The 26,030-nt window shown below is 46.5% G+C and overlaps 1 protein-coding gene across 1 annotated transcript in view; it reads left to right on the top strand.

Annotated features, from left to right (window-relative positions):
* Window positions 1-2,125: 2,125 nt before the first annotated feature.
* The window catches only part of LOC309548030 (uncharacterized protein), a gene marked incomplete at both ends in the record, with an annotated part of 90,970 nt that continues 67,065 nt past the window's right edge, over window positions 2,126-26,030 (top strand). The window contains 2 exons of the mRNA XM_082248005.1: window positions 2,126-2,209; window positions 15,971-16,601. Of these exons, the coding sequence (XP_082104131.1) occupies window positions 2,126-2,209; window positions 15,971-16,601 (715 nt within the window). The remainder of the gene's footprint in view (window positions 2,210-15,970; window positions 16,602-26,030) is intronic.

Raw genomic sequence — 26,030 nt, 5'->3', positions numbered from 1 at the left:
TAAACAAAAGAACTGGGGACACTGGTGATGTCATTATCCAAATATCAAAATGCCAATATTTGGAAAATGATGAAATCACAGGAGATGGGGAACTAGCCCTGATGGCCACAGCACCTGTTGGGTGAGCAGAGACTGATGGGTAACTGAGAGACTAGTTCCCCATCAAGTCTGTTTTGCTTTTGATTGACAGAGGATGACAGTGGGTGACAGACAGGGCCACAATATGCTTTTCCTAGCACCTACCTAGGAGGGTGCTAAATTCACCCCCCACCAAAAATGAGCCATGTCCCCATTGGCTCTGAGGCAGCCGCCTCCTACAAAAATCTGTCAAAAAAAAAAAAACAGGAGTATCCCACAAACTTGGAAAAGGGGAAAAGGAAAGAAACAAATGTACAAATAATTTATGTGAAAAAATATATATAGGCATCTCTATACTGTACACATATACAAATTATTTAAGGTGCATGGAAAGATGCACCCCCCACCGAACAACCTCAGTTTTGTGGGGATTAAGCAAAATATACATATCTTAACTATCTGCCTCTACTGTGAGCCCACCTGTAGAGAGAGTGGAAGGTTAGTCACATTTTATTAGATCTGTAACATGACTATCTACCTTAACAGTTGAATGAGAAGACCCCCCCCCCCCACAGGGTCGACCTTCTCACTCCAGGCCCTGACTCCTCTGCTACTCAGTGCTTGACACGTTGAGTCCAATCTTCCTTCTCCTCCTGGGGGAATCTGTGCCCCACCACTGACTACCTATGCAGAGTCCTTGGAGAAGACCACTACAGCATCTTCCTGCTGTCTCTCACGACACTTCTCCTTCTGGAAACAGGGGAAACCACTGGAGCCTGAGTGGTCTGCAGTCCTGCTGAGTCAGGGAAATGTTGGGGGTCTGTTAGAGCAGCCTCCACTAAACTTTTCTGGATGCACCGCCGATCACTGCTACGGCCACCCGTTGCGATCCAATTCTTGTTCAAACAGGTAATTGTAATCCAAAGATCCTGGCCCGTTGGCCCAAGGGATCTGTGAGGTTGAAGTTCCTTTGTAGGACCCTGGCCAGATGGCCCAAGGGCTCTGTAGAACAACAGTTCCTTTCAAACAAAAGGGTAACAATTTAAACTGTAACCTTCAAAATTCAGCATTATATTTTTTTCACTGGTTATCCAGCCTTACTGTTAAAGTCTTGTAGATGGAGAACTCAGTTTAAATATAGTACTCTGGGTGGGGGACCTCAACAAGGGCTCCCTGGCTGTCCCACACTCAGATGGTCCAAGCCTGGTCCGACCCGTCCAGACGATGAACCTCCACCCGGTCAATGTATATAGATCGTCCATACAGCCATTGTGTCTTTACAGCATTTCATTTTTCTTTGAGGTCAGTTCTGGATGAATCCTGGAAAGGCTTGGGGACAAACAGAAAATCCAAAATAGCTTCATCACGCCAGAAGTCTCTTTTTGATTCAATATTTAACATGACCTCCCTAGGAGCATACAGATAATCGTATCCATACTCCACTGCCACCTTGCACTGCATCCATCTTTGCATCCGTGAGATCCTAGGGAGGGTCTTCCAATTACCTCTCACAGGCAAAGAAAAAGGGGCCTCCTCTCTTCTGATCAGGGAGCTGTACGCCTCATTCTGATCCCGAGTCCGGACATAGTTTGTGGGTGCTGTTAGGTCTGGGACCATTTTTGTGTAGGCCTCGCAATTTTTGGGCCAGCCCTCTTTCAATCGACTCCTGAGTCTATTTATCAGGCATGGTAACAACATCCGGACCTGGTGAGCTACTCCCAGCTTCAGAACCCCAGTCCTATTCCGTCTCATCTTTGGATCTCCAATCATCCATCCCCTCCTCTATGGATCCATATTTGTATTGTAAACTAGGAGACCCCACATTAATGACCCTAGCCTCTTCCTCACTACTAGGACTGGTTGGTGAGGCCTTGATGGCCACGGGCCATTTTTGCTGTAATATAGGCACAGGGGCAGACCTTGTCTCTGCTGCGGCGGATTCCGGTGCATCCTCTAGCCACCTCCCGGCCTGCTGGACTGGCATGCACCCTCTACCTAGTGACTCAGTCCCCCCCGTATTAACAAAGCTGGATCACTGTCAGACCGCATGGCCTCCAACTCCATCAGCACTCTGATCATGCCCCTCCCGCTTCTGCGGAGGAACCTGGACTCTGTTCCTGTCACTTCCCGAGTGAGCCCCGACTCCTAAGCCACCCACATCCGTCTGGGCCGGCCTTCACTCTTCTCCGCCCACAGCAGCAGATAGCTGCAATGCCCACACTGACTCCATGCTTGCACCTTCATCATGACTCTCGCACACTGAGGACATACCGTGCCAAGATACTCCCGACCTCCTCCGGTGCACAGTGCCAGTCTTCCTTCGGGCACCATCCGTATGCCCGTTTCCCACTCAAAGGTTGGGCTCGACTTCCCGGTCTGCTCCTCGATCTGCCCAGCAGGTTCTCAGCCAGTGGGTGAAGCGATCATGGCTGCGCACTTCTCTTTTCCAAGCAATTCCATGGCGCTTCTCCTCACACATGTCTCCCTCTCAGCCACATCCGAAGGGGGGAGTATCAGGGGCGTAACTACAGGGGTTGCAGGGGTTGCAATTGCTACCGGGCCCCATGCTCCAGGGGGCCCAGTAGCAAACCAGTGGGTGAACTTCCAGGATCTCAAAGGTCACACTTGCGACCGGGCCCTGGCATTGCACCACTGTGGGGAGGCCCCAAGATTGCAGGAAGGGGGCCCACTGCAGAACTTGTGAAAGGAACCTGCTGTGGGACCATAATAAAAGGCCATGCAACGAGAGTAAAGAGCCCCAGGATTAGTGGGAAGAGCCCCGGGCTTGAAGGGAAGGGCCCCGGCCAGGGGTCTTGGGGGCCCTTCATTGTTTCTTGCATCGGGGCCCTGAAGGTTCTAGTTACACCTCTGGGGAGTATTATATGGACTCCCTTAGTCACTCCTGATTGGCTGGGTGCGACCTATGTCTCCACCCATATTCCTTGTTTGGTGGTGGCTCCTCCTGCTAGGCAGTGCTTTCTGGATTTCACTTTCCTGTGCAGGGCAGCAACTCCTCCCATGCCATGCTCTTTCTCTCTAGCCCGTAGGGAAGTGGCTGCAAAGTGGACCATGTCCCTCGCCAGACATGCATCCACATTCCTACTTGCAACAGGGCTCCAGCTGCGCCTCCCTCTCCCGGAGCCAGCTGTCCCTCTTTGCCAGGCAAGAGAATTGTCCCGCTGTCACATGCATTGTCAACAGTCCTCTCCCCAACACATGTGCAAGTAAGGGCCACCATACCATACTATCTTCGAAGATAGTCCCACTGCCCCTCCCGGCATGGCTGACTGCAATCTTCACAGTATCACTGCAATTGCTATATAGAACAAATGTCATAAGCACAGTCAACATCAGTCCATATAACCTGCACACACCTGGCTCCTGACACCCTGCTCCATGTGCCCCTGGCCTCAATTTTCTTTGTCCACACTTGGACCTTTTCCTGTTAGGCAGCTGCAGCTTTTATTCACTGACATAGGTTTCTTCCCTGCTCTCCAATACTTGATAGCAGAGTACATCTCATAACTGAAATGGAAGGTTCTCGCCATTTTGCTGTAATGACTGGAACATTTCCGTTGCCACGGGCAACCTTCCATGTGCACATCAATCTTCCTACCTCCTGCAGAGCTGACCTCACACTTGGCTTGAGTTTTAGAATAAAGTCCCAGACACAAAAATTGAGATTTTTTAACTTTTGTTACGGCCATTGCCGTTAGCAACCAGCCTGGTAACCCAGGGTGAAATCTCAGATGAGCCCCCAAATGTAGCACAATTCCAAGCCATTTTGCTGGCTGTTGGTCCCCCTGGGTCACCGGGTGTAACAAAAGCACCTTTGAGCATGTTTCTCCAAGTGTGAGCACTGAGACAATGATCAGTCATGTATCTTTGGGTTTTTGTATTTATTTTGTAACTTGGATAGGAGAAGGGATGAGTGGGATACTCCTTTGGCTCAACTATGTACAACTTAAGGCCCGTACACACGTACCGATCGTCGGCCGACAGAACGTCCGACAAATGTTCGCGACTGGCGTGTTTGTTGTTTGTCTGTTGAAAAGTGCTCAAAACTTGGCCAGGACATTTGTCTGCCGACAGAAAATGACGTCACTACGTTCCACGCACGTTCGCCGCTACAAAAGAGGAAGTGAGTGTTTGGCCGTGACCCTTCTGGGCATCTCGCGCTGATTTCGGTAGCATTTGTTTGGTTGACGACATTTCGCTATTTTCCGAGACATCGTTCGAGAATTTATTATGGCGACCGTGAATTTGATCGTTGCTGTCGTTAGTGTTGGAGTTTTGGCTCTGAGACGACGTACGAGCAATAGGAAGAAGAAGCGGACCTCCTGGACGAAAAATTGGTTGCTTAACCGTGATCAATTTTCTCATATGTCCTTGCTGAGGGAGCTCCAGGAAAATAATCCTGATGACTTCAGGAATTATTTGAGGATGACGGATCCCATCTTTCACCGTCTTCTTGCCCTGGTGTCCCCCTATATTCTGAAGCAGGATACTTGTATGCGGCTTGCAATTACTCCTGAGTAGTGTTGAGCGAACACGGACTGTATTATTCGTGTTCGTACCGAATAATTGGATTTTTTGTACCCGAACACGGACACGGACACTTTACTGTATGTTCGGGTAAAAATCCGTGTTCGGTCGTTTTATTTCCGGGTTTTGCATGCTTTGGCGCTCTTTTCATGGCGGGCTTTCAACAGCCAATCAACAATCGTTTAACTGGTGTGCCTTAAGCCATCCCAGCCATGCCTGCAAATGTCTCAGTAGCTGTGATTGGCCGTCTGAAGCATGTGACCAAGTCTTTATAAGTTCGAGGCAGCCGCAGCGGCGTCATTATGCTGCTTAGATTCAGGGACAGAGCACACATCAACGTGCTGGCTGCTGATTAGGGAAAGATAGGCAGGAAAAAAACATTTGTGTCCGGATAGAATTGAGGGACAGGTCGGAGTGTTTAGGCAGGGCGAGTTGTAGGCATTTTAGGGATAGAGTCTGCTGAATTATATAGGGTCAGTGTCTTCTACAAACTACAATCGATATTGCTGTGTGGGGGGTGGGGTGAATCTGCACTCAATCCTGATCTACGATCTCTTCTCAATCCTGTTAGGGACAGAGTCTGCTGAATTTTAGGGAAACTGTGTTCTACAAACTACAATCGATATTGCTGTGTGGGGGGTGGGGTGAATCTGCACTCAATCCTGATCTACGATCTCTTCTCAATCCTGTTAGGGACAGAGTCTGCTGAATTTTAGGGAAACTGTGTTCTACAAACTACAATCGATATTGCTGTGTGGGGGGTGGGGTGAATCTGCACTCAATCCTGATCTACGATCTCTTCTCAATCCTGTTAGGGACAGAGTCTGCTGAATTTTAGGGAAACTGTGTTCTACAAACTACAATCGATATTGCTGTGTGGTGTGGGATTGGAGATAGGCAGGTGTCAGTGATCCACATCCATTTTTCTGTGTGTGAGCTGCAGTGAACACAATCTTTTTGGGCTGCAGTGAACACAATCTTTTTGGGCTGCAGTGAACACAATCTTTTTGGGCTGCAGTGAACACAATCTTTTTGGGCTGCAGTGAACACAATCTTTTTGGGCTGCAGTGAACACAATCTTTTTGGGGTGCAGTGAACAAAATCTTTTTGGGGTGCAGTGAACACAATCCTTTTTGGTGTGCAGTGAACACAATCTTTGTGGGGTGCAGTGAACAAAATCCTTTGTGGGGTGCAGTGAACACAATCTTTTTGGGGTGCAGTGAACAAAATCCTTTTTGGGGTGCAGTGAACAACATCCTTTTTGGGGTGCAGTGAACACAATCTTTTTGGGGTGCAGTGAACAAAATCCTTTGTGGGGTGCAGTGAACACAATCTTTTTGGGGTGCAGTGAACACAATATTTTTGGGGTGGAGTGAACAACATCCTTTTTGGGGTGCAGTGAACAAAATCCTTTTTGGGGTGCAGTGAACAAAATCATTTTTGGGGTGCAGTGAACACAATCTTTTTGGGGTGCAGTGAACACAATCTTTGTGGGGTGCAGTGAACACAATCTTTTTGGGGTGGAGTGAACAACATCCTTTTTGGGGTGCAGTGAACAAAATCCTTTTTGGGGTGCAGTGAACAACATCCTTTTTGGGGTGCAGTGAACACAATCTTTTTGGGGTGCAGTGAACACAATCTTTGTGGGGTACAGTGAACAGAATCTTTTTGGGGTGGAGTGAACAACATCCTTTTTGGGGTGCAGTGAACAAAATCCTTTTTGGGGTGCAGTGAACAACATCCTTTTTGGGGTGCAGTGAACACAATCTTTTTGGGGTGCAGTGAACACAATCTTTGTGGGGTACAGTGAACAGAATCTTTGTGGGGTGCAGTGAACACAATCTTTGGGGGGTACAGTGAACACAATCTTTGTGAGGTGCAGTGAACACAATCTTTGTGGGGTGCAGTGAACACAATCATTGTGGGGTGCAGTGAACTCAATCTTTGTGGGGTACAGTGAACACAATCTCATACTGAAGGTTTGAGGGTGCTGCCTGTTCCATACTCCCCCTACTCCTCATCTAGCCTTTTAGGGGTACAAACAATAGTAATTGGGGCCTAGTGTGGTTGTGTACGTGTGATATACATACACTTTTTTGGGATCATATTTTCTATTCCGCTATTTAATCAAAAACCTTTGGGGATCAGTTAAATTGGGGGATAGTCTGTGTTGGTACGTGTGAGAGAGATCCACCTTTCCAAGTTGTTGGGGTTCATCTCATACTTCTGAAGGTTTGAGGGTGCTGCCTGTTCCATACTCCCCCCTACTCCTAGCCTTTTAGGGGTACAAACAATAGTAATTGGGGCCTAGTGTGGTTGTGTACGTGTGATATACATACACTTTTTTGGGATCATATTTTCTATTCCGCTATTTAATCAAAAACCTTTGGGGATCAGTTAAATTGGGGGATAGTCTGTGTTGGTACGTGTGAGAGAGATCCACCTTTCCAAGTTGTTGGGGTTCATCTCATACTTCTGAAGGTTTGAGGGTGCTGCCTGTTCCATACTCCCCCCTACTCCTAGCCTTTTAGGGGTACAAACAATAGTAATTGGGGCCTAGTGTGGTTGTGTACGTGTGATATACATACACTTTTTTGGGATCATATTTTCTATTCCGCTATTTAATCAAAAACCTCTGGGGATCAGTTAAATTGGGGGATAGTCTGTGTTGGTACGTGTGAGAGAGATCCACCTTTCCAAGTTGTTGGGGTTCATCTCATACTTCTGAAGGTTTGAGGGTGCTGCCTGTTCCATACTCCCCCTACTCCTAGCCTTTTAGGGGTACAAACAATAGTAATTGGGGCCTAGTGTGGTTGTGTACGTGTGATATACATACACTTTTTTGGGATCATATTTTCTATTCCGCTATTTAATCAAAAACCTCTGGGGATCAGTTAAATTGGGGGATAGTCTGTGTTGGTACGTGTGAGAGAGATCCACCTTTCCAAGTTGTTGGGGTTCATCTCATACTTCTGAAGGTTTGAGGGTGCTGCCTGTTCCATACTCCCCCTACTCCTAGCCTTTTAGGGGTACAAACAATAGTAATTGGGGCCTAGTGTGGTTGTGTACGTGTGATATACATACACTTTTTTGGGATCATATTTTCTATTCCGCTATTTAATCAAAAACCTCTGGGGATCAGTTAAATTGGGGGATAGTCTGTGTTGGTACGTGTGAGAGAGATCCACCTTTCCAAGTTGTTGGGGTTCATCTCATACTTCTGAAGGTTTGAGGGTGCTGCCTGTTCCATACTCCCCCTACTCCTAGCCTTTTAGGGGTACAAACAATAGTAATTGGGGCCTAGTGTGGTTGTGTACGTGTGATATACATACACTTTTTTGGGATCATATTTTCTATTCCGCTATTTAATCAAAAACCTTTGGGGATCAGTTAAATTGGGGGATAGTCTGTGTTGGTACGTGTGAGAGAGATCCACCTTTCCAAGTTGTTGGGGTTCATCTCATACTTCTGAAGGTTTGAGGGTGCTGCCTGTTCCATACTCCCCCTACTCCTAGCCTTTTAGGGGTACAAACAATAGTAATTGGGGCCTAGTGTGGTTGTGTACGTGTGATATACATACACTTTTTTGGGATCATATTTTCTATTCCGCTATTTAATCAAAAACCTCTGGGGATCAGTTAAATTGGGGGATAGTCTGTGTTGGTACGTGTGAGAGAGATCCACCTTTCCAAGTTGTTGGGGTTCATCTCGTACTTCTGAAGGTTTGAGGGTGCTGCCTGTTCCATACTCCCCCTACTCCTAGCCTTTTAGGGGTACAAACAATAGTAATTGGGGCCTAGTGTGGTTGTGTACGTGTGATATACATACACTTTTTTGGGATCATATTTTCTATTCCGCTATTTAATCAAAAACCTCTGGGGATCAGTTAAATTGGGGGATAGTCTGTGTTGGTACGTGTGAGAGAGATCCACCTTTCCAAGTTGTTGGGGTTCATCTCATACTTCTGAAGGTTTGAGGGTGCTGCCTGTTCCATACTCCCCCCTACTCCTAGCCTTTTAGGGGTACAAACAATAGTAATTGGGGCCTAGTGTGGTTGTGTACGTGTGATATACATACACTTTTTTGGGATCATATTTTCTATTCCGCTATTTAATCAAAAACCTCTGGGGATCAGTTAAATTGGGGGATAGTCTGTGTTGGTACGTGTGAGAGAGATCCACCTTTCCAAGTTGTTGGGGTTCATCTCATACTTCTGAAGGTTTGAGGGTGCTGCCTGTTCCATACTCCCCCTACTCCTAGCCTTTTAGGGGTACAAACAATAGTAATTGGGGCCTAGTGTGGTTGTGTACGTGTGATATACATACACTTTTTTGGGATCATATTTTCTATTCCGCTATTTAATCAAAAACCTCTGGGGATCAGTTAAATTGGGGGATAATCTGTGTTGGTACGTGTGAGAGAGATCCACCTTTCCAAGTTGTTGGGGTTCATCTCATACTTCTGAAGGTTTGAGGGTGCTGCCTGTTCCATACTCCCCCCTACTCCTAGCCTTTTAGGGGTACAAACAATAGTAATTGGGGCCTAGTGTGGTTGTGTACGTGTGATATACATACACTTTTTTGGGATCATATTTTCTATTCCGCTATTTAATCAAAAACCTCTGGGGATCAGTTAAATTGGGGGATAGTCTGTGTTGGTACGTGTGAGAGAGATCCACCTTTCCAAGTTGTTGGGGTTCATCTCATACTTCTGAAGGTTTGAGGGTGCTGCCTGTTCCATACTCCCCCCTACTCCTAGCCTTTTAGGGGTACAAACAATAGTAATTGGGGCCTAGTGTGGTTGTGTACGTGTGATATACATACACTTTTTTGGGATCATATTTTCTATTCCGCTATTTAATCAAAAACCTCTGGGGATCAGTTAAATTGGGGGATAGTCTGTGTTGGTACGTGTGAGAGAGATCCACCTTTCCAAGTTGTTGGGGTTCATCTCATACTTCTGAAGGTTTGAGGGTGCTGCCTGTTCCATACTCCCCCTACTCCTCATCTAGCCTTTTAGGGGTACAAACAATAGTAATTGGGGCCTAGTGTGGTTGTGTACGTGTGATATACATACACTTTTTTGGGATCATATTTTCTATTCCGCTATTCAATAAAAACCTTTGGGGATCAATTAAATTGCGGGATAGTCTGTGTCGGTACGTGTGAGATCCACCTTTCCAAGTTTTTGGGGTTCATCTCATACTTCTGAAGCTTTGAGGGTGCTGCCTGTTCCATACTCCTCCTCCTCCTCATCCATCCTTTTAGGTGTACAAACAATAGTAATTGGGGCCTAGTGTGTTTCTGTACGTGTGAGATACATACACTTTTTTTGATCATATTTCCTATTCCGCTATTCAATAAAAACCTTTGGGGATCAATTGAATTGCGGGATAGTCTGTGTCGGTACGTGTGAGAGAGATCCACCTTTCCAAGTTGTTGGGGTTCATCTCATACTTCTGAAGGTTTGAGGGTGCTGCCTGTTCCATACTCCCCCTACTCCTCATCTAGCCTTTTAGGGGTACAAACAATAGTAATTGGGGCCTAGTGTGGTTGTGTACGTGTGATATACATACACTTTTTTTGGATCATATTTTCTATTCCGCTATTCAATAAAAACCTTTCTAGGGCAAGATCTTAAATTACAGAAATATGAGGAGACCGTCAAATAAGGGCCGTGGCCTGGGTCGTGGTGCTGCTGGTAGAGCTCCTGTTGCAAGGAGAGGACATGGTCGATCTGTGCCAGCTACACGCACAAGTGAAACACCTTCCTCAAGTGTGAGTAGGCGACAGAACCTGCATCAGTATTTGGTAGGGCATCAAACGCCCCTAGAAGTGATGAGGCCAGAACAAGTTGAGGCGATAGTAGATTGGTTTGCTGCTGACAGTGCCTCCAGTTCCTTCACATTGTCTCCCACCCAGTCTACTGCAGAAAGGTCAGAGTTGGCACCTGCAGCCAATGTCCAACCGTCTTTCACCTCACCCCCTTGCAAATCAGGCCAGCAGTCTGAGCCCCAAGCCATACAGCAGTCTCTTATTCTTTTTGAGGACTCTGTCAGCAGGGTTTCCCAGGGCCATCCACCTAGCCCTGCCCCAGAAGTGGAAGAGATTGAGTGCAGCGATGCCCAACCACTTATTCCTCAAGATGAGTACATGCAAGGATCATCGCAGCACGTCTCCGATGATGACGAAACGCAGGTGCCAACTGCTGCGGCGTTCAGCATTGTGGAGACCGACAAGGAGGGCAGGGGTGAAGACTGGGTGGAAGATGATGTGGAGGACGATGAGGTCCTCGACCCCACATGGAATGAACGTCATGCAGGTGAACTGAGTAGTTTGGAGGAAGAGGCGGTGGTCGCACAGAGCCACCAGCACAGCAGAAGAGGGAGCAGGGTGCAGAAGCGGAGCGGCCGTGCCCTAGACACTACGCCCGCTACTGCCCAACGCAGCAAGGGAACGAGCGCACCAAAGTCAGCTCAAAGGAGTTCTCTAGCGTGGAAGTTCTTTAGAAAATGTGCTGATGACAGGACACGAGTGGTTTGCACCCTGTGCAATCAGAGCTTGAAGCGAGGCATGAACCTTCTCAACCTGAGCACAACCTGCATGATCAGGCATCTAAGTGCAAAGCACGAGCTGCAGTGGAGTACACACCTTCAAAACCAAGAAACGTCTCTGGCTCATCCTGCTTCCTCTTCTGCTGCAGTCTCGGCCGCTCCAGCCACATCTGTAGTGATACCGGCACCTGCCACCCCGCAAACAGACGATCTGTCAGCAACACCACCACCTGGGTCACCAACAACCATCTCCACAATGTCCCGTGGAAGCGTTCAGCTTTCCATCTCCCAAACACTTGAGAGGAAGAGGAAGTACCCCCCTACCCACCCGCGATCCCTGGCCCTGAATGCCAGCATTTCAAAATTATTGGCCTTTGAAATGCTGTCATTCCGTCTGGTGGAGACGCACAGTTTTAAAAACCTTATGTCGGTGGCTGTCCCACAGTACGTCGTGCCCAGCCGCCACTACTTTTCCAGGCAAGCCATCCCTTCCCTGCACAACCAAGTGGGGGAAAAAATCAGGTGTGCACTGCCCAACGCCATCTGTGCCAAGGTCCACCTAACTACGGATACGTGGACCAGTAAGCACGGTCAGGGGCGTTATATCTCCCTAACGGCACACTGGGTAAATGCAGTGGCGGATGGGCCTGAGGCGGATAGCAATTTGGCGCATGTCCTTCCACCACCGAGGATTGCAGGGCGCTTCAGTTTGCCTCCTGTTCCTAACTCCTCCTACTCCGCTTCCTCATCCTCTACCGCCTCCTCATCCGGACAGCGTAACACCTTCACCACCAACTTCAGCACGGCCAGGGGTAAACGACAGCAGGCAGTTTTACAACTTGCCTGTTTGGGGGACAAACCACACACCGCGCAGGAGTTGTGGAGGAGCATGGAACAGCAGACAAATGAGTGGTTGCTGCCAGCGAGCCTCAAGCCCGGCCTGGTGGTGTGCGATAACGGGCGAAATCTCATAGCAGCTCTGGGCCTAGCCGGTTTGACGCACATCCCTTGCCTGGCGCATGTGCTGAATTTGGTGGTGCAGAGGTTCCTTAAAAACTACCCCGATATGTCAGAGCTGCTGCAGAAAGTGCGGGCCGTTTGTGCGCACTTTCGGCGTTCTCACCCTGCTGCTGCTCGCCTGGCAGCGCTGCAGCGTAACTTCGGCCTTCCCGCTCACCGCCTCATATGTGACGTGCCCACAAGGTGGAACTCCACCTTGCACATGCTGGAAAGACTGTGCGAGCAGCAGCAGGCCATAGTGGAGTTTCAGCTGCAGCACGCACGCGTGAGTCGCTCTGCGGAACAGCACCACTTCACCACCAATAACTGGGCCTCCATGCGAGACCTGTGTGCCTTGTTGCGCTGTTTTGAGTACTCCACCAACATGGCCAGTGGCAATGACGCCGTTCTCAGCTTAACTATCCCACTTCTATGCCTCCTTGAAAAAACAATTCGGGCGATGATGGAAGAGGATGTGGCACAGGATGAGGAGGAGGAGGAGGATGAAGAGGTAACATTTCCAAGGCTTTCAGGGCAGTCATTCGCAAGGGGCTCCGAGGGTGGGTTCCTGCACACGCAAACGCCAGGGACGCAATTGTCCAGCAGGGGCACAGTTCTGGAGGATGAGGAGGATGAGGAGGAGGAGGAGCTGGAGGAGGAGATGGAACCATGTTCACAGCAGGGTGGCACCCAGGCCAGCTCATGGCCATCACTGGTGCGTGGCTGGGGGGATACAGAGGACACGGACCATACACCTCCCACAGAGGACAGCCTTTCGTCGCCTCTGGGCAGCCTGGCACACATGAGCGATTACATGCTGCAGTGTCTCCACAACGACCGCCGAGTTGCCCACATTCTAACTTGTGCTGATTACTGGGTGGCCACGCTGCTGGATCCCCGTTACAAGGACAACGTACCGTCCTTAATTCACTCACTGGAGCGCGATCGCAAGATGCGCGAGTACAAGCGCACGCTGGTAGACGCCATGCTGCTGGCATTCCCATCTGACAGCGGGGCCACAGTAGAAGCACAAGGCAGAGGAGGAGGAGGAGGAGGTCGCCAACGCAACCAGGGCACCGCCAGCACCTCAGAAGGCAGGGTTAGCATGGCCGAAATGTGGAAAAGCTTTGTCAGCACGCCACAACAAACAGCAGCACCAGCAGCTCAGATGGAACGTCTTAGCAGGAGGCAGCATTTTACCAACATGGTGGAGCAGTATGTGTGCACACGCCTACATGTAGTGAATGACGGGTCTGCCCCCTTCAACTTCTGGGTCTCCAAATTGGGCACATGGCCTGAGCTTGCCCTTTACGCCTTGGAGGTGCTGGCGTGCCCTGCAGCCAGTGTATTATCTGAACGGGTATTTAGCACGGCTGGGGGCGTTATAACAGACAAGCGCAGCCGCCTGTCCAGAGACAATGTGGACAAGCTCACGTTCATTAAAATGAACCAGGCATGGATCCCACGGGACTTTTCCGTACCTTATGCAGAATAGCAATGGATACCGACCTTACCCACCCATTGTTCCATTTTTGCTCTTTCTCACTCTTTTGGGGTGTACCCTCATTTAAAATTTGTGAAAAGAAGCAGTGTTGGCTACCTCGTCCTCCTCCTCAGGGCCAGATTAATGTAGGGTCTATTGGAGCTGCAGCTCCAGGCCCCTACCTTTTATATAGGCCCCGGGTTGGCCATATTCACTGTTACCGCTCTTCTGTCACTTGTAAACACAGAAGTCTGGCTTCTATGCTCGCTTCCCCAGGCAGCACCCTCAGAACCTCCCCACACAGCGTGAAGGCCGGACAAGGAGGGACAGTTGGCGATGCATGGATGTGTTTATGGGCTTCAGAGACAGCATCCCATGTTGAATTAGGCATGCATGGCTGCACCCTTCCTCCTCTGGGTGCATGGCAAGGCACGGCCCTAAGGCCCTTCAAAATCCTCAGCACCAAGCCCATGATGCTGTTAATCCGGCCCTGGTCCTCCTCCACCGCCGCTTCCACCTACACCGCCCATAGGTGTGCGCAGCCTATTGCATTAAGGTGTGCACCCCAAAGTTGAAATACACATGCATGTGTTTGCCAGCAGGGAGAGTAATGTATCGGGGCCATGTACCTGTAGGCAAGGAGAAATAGAGCAGAGCAGGTCCCAGGGAGATCTTTCCCATCTCCTCACTGGCAATGCTATGTGCCCTAGGTGATTAGGGTGTGCCCAGGCACACCCAGCACACCCTGTGCGCACGCCTATGTCACCGCCACATCCACCACCACCTCAACCTCCCTCCTACTCCATATGGGCCTCGTCCTTCAGAGATGAAGAAGAACATTGTTTTATTTTTCTGTTTTTTTTTGTTGTTTTAAGTTATTTCCCTATCCACATTTGTTTGCAGAGCACTTGCCATGCTCTTAATTACGTTTTGCTGCCATTTGCAGCACTCTAGCCCTTTCCTTTGGTGTTTTAGAGCCATTTTAGTGCCTTAAAGTTCGGGTCCCCATTGACTTCAATGGGGTTCGGTGTCCGGGAAAAGTTCGGTAAAAGTCCGGGACACGGACCCGGACTTTTTTTTAAAGTTCGGCCGAACCCGTCGAACACGGACATCTAGGTGTCCGCTCAACCCTACTCCTGAGCAAAGGTTAATTGCGACGTTGAGGTATCTTGCAACAGGGAGAAGCCTGCAGGATCTGAAGTTCACCACAGGCATCTCCCCCCAAGCACTTGGAGTCATCATCCCTGAGACCTGCTCTGCCATCATCAAGGTCTTGCAGAAGGACTATATCAAGGTATGTTTTATATTTTACATTACATTACATGTATTAGTCGTTTCACCCGAATTATGATGTTTTTGGATGTACAGCAATTCACACAGGACATTATTTGTAAACTACCCTCTGTCCGCATGCACATTGTAGTAAAGATTTATATTATCTTAACCATTTGTAAAATTACCCACTAACCACCCCACCATTCTCTCCTATGTGTCCCTAAACGCATTGCCTGTTAACAGTATTTTGAATTTGGGTCATTTTATTACTTTCCCTCAAACAATTATTCCTTGGCCAATGTTTTATTACCTAGTTTATGATTTATCTAAAATACATCAGTCCATCCATTCCCACCTATGATTGTGTATGTTTATGTAATGATGTTAAAACCTTCACTGACCACAAGCCCTTATTGATGTATAAAAGTTTTACTTACCCATCCCCCCACCCACATGCAAAATCTCAAAGTCAGCATATACCAAAGCTCAAGCTCAGAGGTCTTCAAACTACGGCTCTCCAGTTGTTCAGGAACTACAATTTCCATCATGCCTAGTCATGTCTGTGAATGTCATAGAATTACAAGGCCTCATGGGATGTGTAGTTCTGCAACAGCTGGAGGGCCGTAGTTTGTAAATTTCAGCTCTAGCTGGTGAGTATAATGGGCCATACACACTATAAGATTGTCAGAACAATGTATCCTTCCGATTTACCCCAACCAAATAATATGAGGTCAAACAAACACTTTCAAATCCTATGCAATCTGGCAGGCACTTGCACTACATAGAAAAGGTAAATCTGCACGAAAAAGTCTTCAGAGAATCTTATAGTGTGTATGGCCCTTTACAATATAAGAACAATAGGAGGTTGAAAATAAATGTATGTATATGTTACATCCCCAAATCAAAACGTTTGCCTTCCTGTTGTTTATATTTTTAACAAGTTGCATAAGCATTTAACAGACAACTGTGTGTGTAATTAATAATGTGATGTGCTCAAGCACTAATTTTTTTTTATTTTTTTATTTTTTTCCCCACAGTTCCCTTCAAACGCAGAGCAATGGCTGGAGATTGCTGCTCAATTTCAGGAGAAGTGGAATTTTCCCAATTGTGGGGGTGCTATTGATGGGAAGCACGTCCGCATTGTCCCCCCTCCGAATTCCGGCACATTTTATTATAATTATAAAGGATTTTTTAGTATAGTCATGCTAGCCATAGTTAATGCAAACTATGAGTTTATTTATTTGGATATTGGCAAAAATGGCCGCAATTCGGATGGGGGAGTTATTGAGCAGACGGAGTTCGCTCGTCGTCTAAATAACGGCACTCTGAACCTGCCATCCAGGGAGCAAACTGTTGAGGGTATGAGCTTTGTTTTTATCGCAGATGATGCTTTTGCGCTTGGGGAGCATCTCATGAAGCCATACCCTCAGAGGAACCTCACCCCCGACCAAAGGATTTACAACTACCGGTTGTCCAGAGCTCGCAGAGTTGTGGAGAATGCCTTCGGGATAATGGCCAACCGGTTCCGGATATTCCTGACGTCCATACACCTGGCACTGTACAAAGTGGATAATGTGGTCTTGTGTTGCTGCATTTTGCACAACTTCCTACGCAGGAATGTACACAATTATGTTTTGCAGCAACTGGATACTGACCCTGCTATGCCAGGTACAAGTGGAGAGGCCCAACCTCCTGACCAAGTGGAGTCCATGACGTCAATGCAAGTTGGACGGTCAGGATTGGCATCACACAGGGCCCGTCAGATCCGCCAGGAATATCTGGACTATTTCTTGGGGAGAGGAGCTCTGTCCTGGCAGCAATCACTGTCACACAACCAATAAACTTCATAACTAATTTCCTAACCAGAAAAATGTCATAGATCTCTGATTTTTGAACACATTAAACAAAAATTGCTATGATTCTGTATTGTGGATTCTAATCATTTGGGCACATATGGCAAACATAATTTTTTGGGTTAATCATGTGTTATATATGTGTGACTTTGGAAGGGTTAATACATTCATCAGTGTGTTTATTTGCTGTAGCCTCTCACCAGCTGATCCAAAGTGATGATGGCCATGTGTTATTTTTGAGCCAGTGGTGTAAATACAAGGGCCTTCTGCACCCCACAAAATGTACACAAACCCTGTCACATTGAGAACTAGGGCACGCCCAAGGTTCATCTAATGTCACCTTACATTGGTGTTCATTGTCCAGAAGTTGCCCATACTATATATTTCATATAATACATTAGGGTATTAACAACGTACCTACACCTGTTATGTTGTGTTCATTTATGACATCCTTCTCACTGCCCACCAATGTTAGGATATGTCAGTGTTATGTGAAACTTGATCATTGTTCATCTCAAAGTGTTATATATATAGGTAATGGAAAGTGAACTAGAGCAACGAACAAGCAATACACTATAGATTACACTGATTTCCCTACACTGATTGCTACTGGCAATATCAATGCCATATTGAATCCTAGGACTGCTAGTACCATGAGTGTTGAGTTACACTTATGCGATGCGGGAAGTCTGCGACTTTGCAGTCTTCCAGCATTGCATAAGGGTGACCCGCCACTTACTTTTTGCACAGGATTGTATTCCACAAGTGTTAAGCACTGTGCGATCCAATCCAGATACATCAGAAATAAAGGGTCATGTGCGACTTGTATGCGTGTTCAGTGTGAATGTAGCCATACAAAGAGTATGTCTCAATTCACACTGCACATCCGATGGCATGTAATATCGTAGCGCACTGCTCCTTTATTACATGCGATCAGATGTTCATGCGAAAATCAGCTATACAGTTTGTATGGCTCAATTCGCACTGCACTCGCACAAAAGTCGCACATGATGCATTTATTCAGCCGCATCAGGATAGGATCGCACAGTCGTTCACACTTGTGTGATCCGATCCTGTGTGAAATGTCAGATCGCACTGTGATATGCGTTAAAACTGGGGGTATCTTTAACATTTCATTGACACCTCCAGCAACTCGCATATGGCAGTGTCCAAAATGCTTTCATTAACATGTAAATATGTGAATAGGCCAGCCATCATACATTTAGTGCTTCTTTACACAGCTTTAGACCTCGACCCCCCAACGAAAGTCTAATAAAGAATTGAACACACATTGTTGAATGTAAAAATGTTTTAGTATCAAACATTCACAGGGTTAGGGTTAGGGTGTTGTAAAGTGCTTTTCCCAAACTTGGGTACACTCTTTAACATCTGAGTGTAATTAAAATGCCATAAAACATTATAACAAATTTGTAACATCAGGAACATCCCAATACAAACATTAAAAACGTAGTAAAATTGTGGCTTAAAATTTGCCAATCATGTCCACAAAATTGCGCATTTTGATTTGTAATGCCGTTGCAGTCTCCTTTATTTGTTCCAGGTCTGCGCAGCATTGGAGAGCCTCACGGGTCAATTTGGCTAATGTGCAACTATGTAAAACATGGTCTGTAAAAAAAAAAAAAAACTTTGTCAATGTGAATCACCTACATGCGGTCATAATAATAGAGAAACATTTGGTGTCCAGGTAATCTTAAATTCCTCTCGAGTTAATACCTACCCTGTTCTTATGCTCTTTTGCCCTAGGCTGTTCTTCTTCCTCCTGTCCTCCTCCGATGCTGTTGCTGATGATTCTGCCGGTCTCCTGAGCTTACTATATATTCATTAGGGGTGTGAACGCATGATGACGTCATTGTGAGGGCATGGTCGTTATGTATATATATTAAGATGCAGAGACCAGAGACGGGCAGAATGCACGGCAACAGCATCGGAGGAGGACAGGAGGAAGAAGAAGAGCCTAGGGCAAAAGAGCAGACAACATAAGAGCAGAATATTGGACAGCACAAGAGTGGAGAGGAGAAGATCCAAAGAGCAGAGTGGAGAAGACCGGATGAAGATATTTAAGAACATTTCATAAACGTCTCCTGTCGTTATTCACATACACTTACATTTATGTGGTTAATGTGTAGGGGTACTATGTACCCCATACCCATTCACATAGTGATTGGGGTCTGGGATCTGGGGGCCACCCTTTGTTAAAGGTTGCTTCCAAATTCCTAGGAAGCCTCTGGCCGCATGACCACCCAAAACCACCAGACAGGGTTGTGGGGATGAGGCCCTTGCCCTCCTCTACATGGGAGCAAGGTGCTTTTGGGTGTGCGGTGCAGAGGCCCCCTGGCCCAAAGCAACAAAACCCCCCCATGTTGAGGGCATGTGTCCTGCTGTGGTCCAGGGGGTGTTTGGTCCGCTTGCTCGTTCTCTTTCTTGGCCTGACAAGCTGCATGCTTGGATAAGGGTCTGGTAGGGGTTTTGGGGGTAACCCACGCTGTATTTTTGTTGTGGGCATACCCTCAAACTCAATACCACACACAAAAGGCCTGGTTGTGAACTTGGGGGGGATACCCATGGTGGGTTATTCAATTTTTCTGTGTAGTTCCCCCTCAAAAATCTTCACAGCGCAAGTGGCCCCGCAAGTCAGAGCATCCTGATCCGACTTACGGTGCGACTTCCATTCAAATAAAGAGGCTCCCATAGGGAACTAGTGTTGACAATTGGAGGCTAAAAATAACACTGATAAAAATCATTATGAAAAAACCTACGTGGGCACACAATTGGCTCTCTGACACTTGGTCCTGGATCCTCCACATTTTCGGAAGTGGCTTCCACGCTGCTTGGCAAGTTGCCAGGAGATCTGGGTTCTGACCTGGCTGGGGATGCAACATCCTCGCATGACGCAACATCTGCAATGTAAATTTGTAAGGGAATATAGGAATATAAGGTTAAACAATCATTGCAAATACACATATTTCTATGATCCCACTACACAAAAAAATGTGCCTACCAACCTTCTTGTTGCTCTGGTGTCTGGTCACTTGTTGTCTCCACCAGAATAACCTCAGGCATAATGTCTTCATCTACATAATACAAAAAATTGGCCATATCATAAAAGTCACAAGAGGTACATTTGTTAGGACATGGTGCCCTGCTTGATAGCTCTTTTGGTAACAAATATGAAGACATGTACATGGTTATCTACGGAAAATATGGTACATTAATGTTTGACAGTGCATAGGAACCAATTACCTTTAGTCGAATCTGTGCCACCATCTGGGCCCATGTCCTCATCTTCTTCGGCAACTGCCGATGGAGCTGCCAAACCTCTCCTCCTCCTTTCCCATAGTTTGGCACGGAGTTTTCGTTTTTCTCCTATTCAAAGGTTTGATTAATAATCTGTGATTAATAGGAATGTTTGCAGAGAAGATTCGTGCAGGAAAGAACGTTCTTTGCAACACAATACATATATTTTTAACTATGGCTTCCTGACTTTTAATGTCATATACTAAAACATCAACAATAGATCGATCTAATCACGACATGACAACTAAAATGAGTAATCTAACTTTTTACATAGACATTTTAATCTAGACATGTTAATACAACATACACAAAATTATAAAAAACATATTGCATGTTTAAAAAAAAAAATAAAAAAAAAAACTTACTTTTTTTCAAAATCCGATGGATTTGGCCCAGCTGATCCTGCTCACGGTGTTTCAGGTCGGACCACCGTTTCCGAATCTGATCTTTCGATCGCTCCACACCAAATTTTTTTAGCAAACAGGCCACCACCTTATCCATGATGCCATCTTTCCTGGCATTGGGCCTATCGTAATTTCCCAACTTTCCATCATAGTCCATTTTTTCTAAAATGGAAACCATCTCCACCATTTCTGCCTTTGTCATGGGTGTAGCCCTTGATTTTCTGGTGGCCCAATCACTTCGGCCCCCACTTGATGAACTCTGAGATCTTTCAGACATTTTTCTTGATTAAAAGATTGTTCCACTGCTTCAGGTGTGAGTGTCGCATGTAGGCCTGATCTTTGGCACGTACACACCCCTGCACAAGCCCGCCACTGGAGGAGGAGTTGACGCATGCGCTGTATTTAAAGGACGCCAGATCTTTCGGCCGACGATTCGCTAGCGGACATATCGAGGGTTGGAGCACGATCGAACGGCGAATCACGACTTTTCCCCACAAACAAAGGTACGACTATTTTATTAGAAAGTGTGTGTTTTGGGCCCTATACAGCTTTTATTAGGAATATCTTTATTATGTCCCAAAATACATGCTATTTTAATATGTTTTGTGTTGTGTCTTGCAGGCATATACTGTCCTGCAAAATGGTGGACAATTACACCAGCCATAATTTTCTCATCAGTTTCATTGATGAATTCAGGCAACTGCCCTGTTTGTGGAAAGTCAAGTCGGCTGAATATAAAAATAAGCACCTAAAAAAACAGGCCATTGAACATTTAGTGGCCTTCTACAAGCCCGTCTGTCCTGGGGCAAATGTTGAGTATGTACGCAAAAAAATAAACAGTATTCGCACTGCCTACAGGCAAGAGGTAAAACAAATTGAACAGTCCACCCAGTCTGGAGCAGCTGCAGAGAATGTACATGTACCACGGCTGTGGGATTTTGATAACCTCAGGTTCCTGGCAGACACATTGGAATCGAGGCCATCCATTTCCACACTGCCTTCGACTTCGGCAGAGGGCTCAGTGTCTGTAGATCCAAGCCAGGATGAAGATATCCTGGAGGAGAGTTTTACTCAGGTATGGCATTTCACTATATATTGTCTGCTAAAAATGTAATCATGTAACAAAATTATAAGCTAAACCATAATTGACCCTTTATGTAAACTGGCATAGCAAGGGCTTGGCATGACAGGCAACCGCCAGGGGCACAGGCCAAGGGGGGGGTGGGTCGCAAAAACATTGGCATTGTTTTAGTTATTTTTTGATCTCACCGACGAATTTATACATGAGGCCACCATAGCCCTACGTAGGAAACCGGAGGCAAATGAGTCCTTCGGGAATATGGCGGGCAAAATTTTAGATAAGGTGGACCTCAGGCAGTGTCAGTATGCCCGAAAAATTATCCTCGATGTGCTGCAAAAGGCGGAAAACGGCGTCCTTACTGAGCACAGCCACGCATGCGAGGAGCACCCATGCCCTCCACCTCCACCTCCACAACAACCACCACCTCGCCAAATGCCACATGGCCAGTGGCAATATGGCCAGCATGATCCAAACCTGCCCTCATGGCAGGGGGATTATAGTTATCACCAACTTTAATTTGTGTAAACCCCTATTATTTATTTTACCCCTGTTTGTCAGTTTCTAATTTAATTTAGTCCAAATGGACCTTTTTTATGTTGATATTTTAAATACGGAAAGTATTAATGTTTTCATTTGTTTTTTCTGAGATCCAAAAAATAAAGAAAATTGGAACTAAAAAATGGCCTATTTGAATTTGTTAACATGTTTAATATTGTGCATAACCTGAAAAATATGTTTTATACATTAATTCATACAAGAATAAAGGGTCATATCAATAGTTAGATCTTTGCTGTGAAAATAAAAAAATAATGGTGAAGAGTTAAAATTATTTAATTATAAAATTTGATAGAACAGATAGAATAGACAAACATTATCTTCATCATAACAAAACACATGCCTTTTTATTAGAAAAGTATGGCATTATGAGCAGCATCTTCCTTCTCACATTTATCAAGATGAGCATGTGCTCCGCATTTCACCTATTTTTTGGACTGCCGCGAGCCGAAAGTTCTTTCTGGATAAAATGTTGAGTTTACTAGAGAAAATTCTTCCGGGACCTCATTTGGTTTGATCATGCGTGTTGGGATTTGTAGCTGTGTGTCGGCCGAATTCTGTACTGACTGGCGAACAATCGGCCATTCTGGTGTCGGCATACAAAAATTTTAATGCTTGCAAGACAGATTCTTGTCGGCAGAATGTGCGCTGACGGCTGTCGGAGGCACCATACTAACAAGCGTACAATCGGCAGATCGTTCGTCCGCCGACGCTTGTCTGCCGACGATCGGTACGTGTGTACGGGCCTTTAGCGGAGACACTTGAAAAATGCAGATTGGCGCTGACTTGACGCTGGCAGCATGCCGGTCAACGATGGTTAACGCTGGTTAACGCTGGCCTGATGCCTGTTAACGCTGAACTGACTTGTGACTGCTTTTCTGTATAAAGAAGTCCTCTTTAAAGCGGAGTTCCACCCAAAAGTGGAACTTCCGCTTTAGGGAGTCCTGACCCCCCGACATGCCACATTTGGCATGTCATTTTTTGGGGGGGGGAGCGGGTACCTAGTTTTGACAGGTACCCGCTCCCACTTCCGCTCGGAGCGCCGCCGCGCCCTGAGCGGAAGTTCTCCTCTCCCCCTCCCTCCCTGCAATCTTCTGGGACACGTCAGAGGTCCCAGAAGATTGCCGGCCAATCACGGCGCACAGCGCAACTCGCGCATGCGCAGTGGGTACCCGGCCGTGAAGCCGCAAACTGTAACAGCCGGGTGCCCACAGCAGTGATGCCGGCGCCGAGGGAGAGGATCGAGGCTTCCGGTGGCCGCATCGCTGGACCGTTGGACAGGTGAGTAAATGGCTGGAACTCCGCTTTAAGCTCCCTTAAAGTGGAGTTCCGGCCTCAAATACCTTTTTAAACTAAAAATACCCCTATAATACTAATCCATTGCCCTTTACAGAACTGCTATTCTCATACTTACAAGTTGTACAGTATTGGATTTTAGACAAAATCTTACTTTTAAAAATGCTGTCTGGGCGTGGCCATCTTAGACGTGGGCATCTGAAGCCGCAGCGTAATCTGCTGTGTCCTTCTTCCTGATTCCAGGGAGTGTTCTGGGAGTTCTTCCTGATTCCAGCCTCCTGGGAGTGGTGACAAACAGCTCCCAGGATGCAATGCAAGGCAGAAGTGATGTCGGTGGCCCTGGCCACAGAGGGGGGAAAAGGAGGAAGTACAATCAAAAATGCCCTGAAAATAAGGTAAGGGACCCCCGACAAAATTTGAAAATGCCTAATTGTTGATCAGCATAGCGAGCACTCCAGGAATCACTAAAGTTGCAAAATAGGCTGGAACTCCACTTTAAGCACTCCTTGCTGAGGTAGCTGTCTGTATACACTGCTGTACTGCTGAACACTTTAGGGCCCACACTGGAACCCCCTTTCTCTCACTTCAGACACAGGCACCCCCTTTCTCTAAACCTCTCTACTGGTTAGCTGGCTCCCGGATCACGGTTTTTCCTGGAAACCTCTGCCCAGCAGCTCCATGGTCCACAGCACTCTGGATCCCTTCCTGCAGCCCAGCTCAACCTCAGGTCCTACCTCCCAGGACACAATTGCTTCCTCTGACAGGAGGAGTGACAGCCATCAGCCTCCTCCTGGGACTGCTTCCCGCCAAAGACACTCTGTCATGTGTTCCCCTCAGACTTATACCCCATCCCAGGGTGAATTGCGGAAGACTCCGCCCTCTGGGATAGATATAAGCCCTGGTGCGCTATTGGCCAGGTTTCCTCACTGTCCAATAAGAGCCCTCATTTGACACAGTGGGGAGACTCCCCATACTCAACAGACGCACCTGGAAACACATGACAGCCTAGCTGAATGATCAGGCCCCCCTGATAAGCAGACAGGGCCACAATATGCTTTTCCTAGCACCTACCTAGGAGGATGCTACATCTGTATTCTGGACTTTACTAAAAGAATGCGAGTCCTAAAATAGTAATTTATAGCAGGTCATAGTTATTCTGGTAGGGGTACTCTGTTTTAGACCAGTTAGCTGTTAAACTAGTGAGGTAGAGAGAAACTTGAAATAAACCATACAAATCAATTGTACAAGGAATTTTAGATTTACCAAAACCATGTAATCTGAGTGCATTCTTAAACAGTCTATTTTATTTGTATCCAGTGAAGCAGAGCTTAAGAAACATTATTGTTGATAAATCCAAAGGAGAGAGTTTGATCAGCGGGATTCATGCTTAAAGGAGAAGTATAGCAAAAGCTAGCTTGGTCGTACTTCTCCTGTGGATCACAGGCTGATGCTCACTAATGTCACAGAGCTAGTCCAGGTTGGGGCAACATTGCAACAATAAAGTTGGGATCGGTCCACAACCCTGGACCGACACCTGGCTCTGATGCTTAGTGAGTCACTGAGAGGCTGAGCCAGCCGTTCCAGCCCATTCCATAGCCCATCACTCCAGTGAGTGCAGGAGGGCAGAGCAGAGAGCCGGTGACTGACAGTCACCAGCTCTTTGCTCACAGAGCTCTGAGAACCGAGCGATCAGCCGTTTTTGAATGCACGGTTCTCAGTCTTAGAGCCAGCGGTGGACAGATGCAGCATCGGACCAATGCTGCATCCACCTAGGTAAGTATGATTTTTTTTAAAAAGCCAAACTGCTCTTTTAATATAAGGTTTGTATCTTGTGGTAAAAATTTCTCCTAACCATTAAAAGCAGTAGTTAAATAATCATGATTCTTTCATGGCTCTAAACACCCATTTACACTTGAGCATTTTTCTGCTCATTTCCCTACACCTGACTATACCTTACTATGTCTGACTATGCAGAATCCATTCCTTCTAATGGACTCTGTTCACACTTGTAGTGCTTAGTCACCCTGCTCTCTACTCCCTGAGCTTTAAAAAGTACAATAGCTTTTTTTTGAGCATTTTCAAGAGTTTTTTATCACATAGACATAGAAGAAAACACCTGTAAACATGAACTCAATATGCATATTTTTGGCATGCATTTTTCTGTCTGAAGAATGTTTCTCTTCCTATAGAACTGCTCTTCTCCCATCGCCCAGCCCAGGACATAATCTATTGAAGCATGACACCCAGGCAAAAATGGCTGTAAAATGCCTGTAAAAAAGGCCTGTAAAACATCTAAAATTTGCCATAAAAACATCTGTAAAAAGCCCTGAAAAGCACCTGAAAAAAAAAAAAGCTTCAAAATCACGCGGAATACGTTCTGCTCAAGTGCAAATGCAGGCTAAAACTTCTGCTAGTGGCAATCCAGTCTGCTCTCCAATCGAATTAAATTGAAGAATTAACATATTTTTTAGACTTCCTGGCAGCCAGAATTTAGATTATGTAGTTAGAAGAGGATGCTTTCACAAATTTTCACACCTTCTATCCTATTCATGACCACCATTGAAATCATTCTTGACAAGTTCCATGGTGAATG

The sequence above is a fragment of the Pelophylax lessonae genome (assembly GCF_965119305.1).
Source record: "Pelophylax lessonae genome assembly, chromosome: 2".
Classification (NCBI taxonomy): Eukaryota; Metazoa; Chordata; class Amphibia; order Anura; family Ranidae; genus Pelophylax; species Pelophylax lessonae.
Note: the sequence above shows the minus strand (reverse complement) of the source record. Positions and strands in the feature narration are given on the sequence as shown.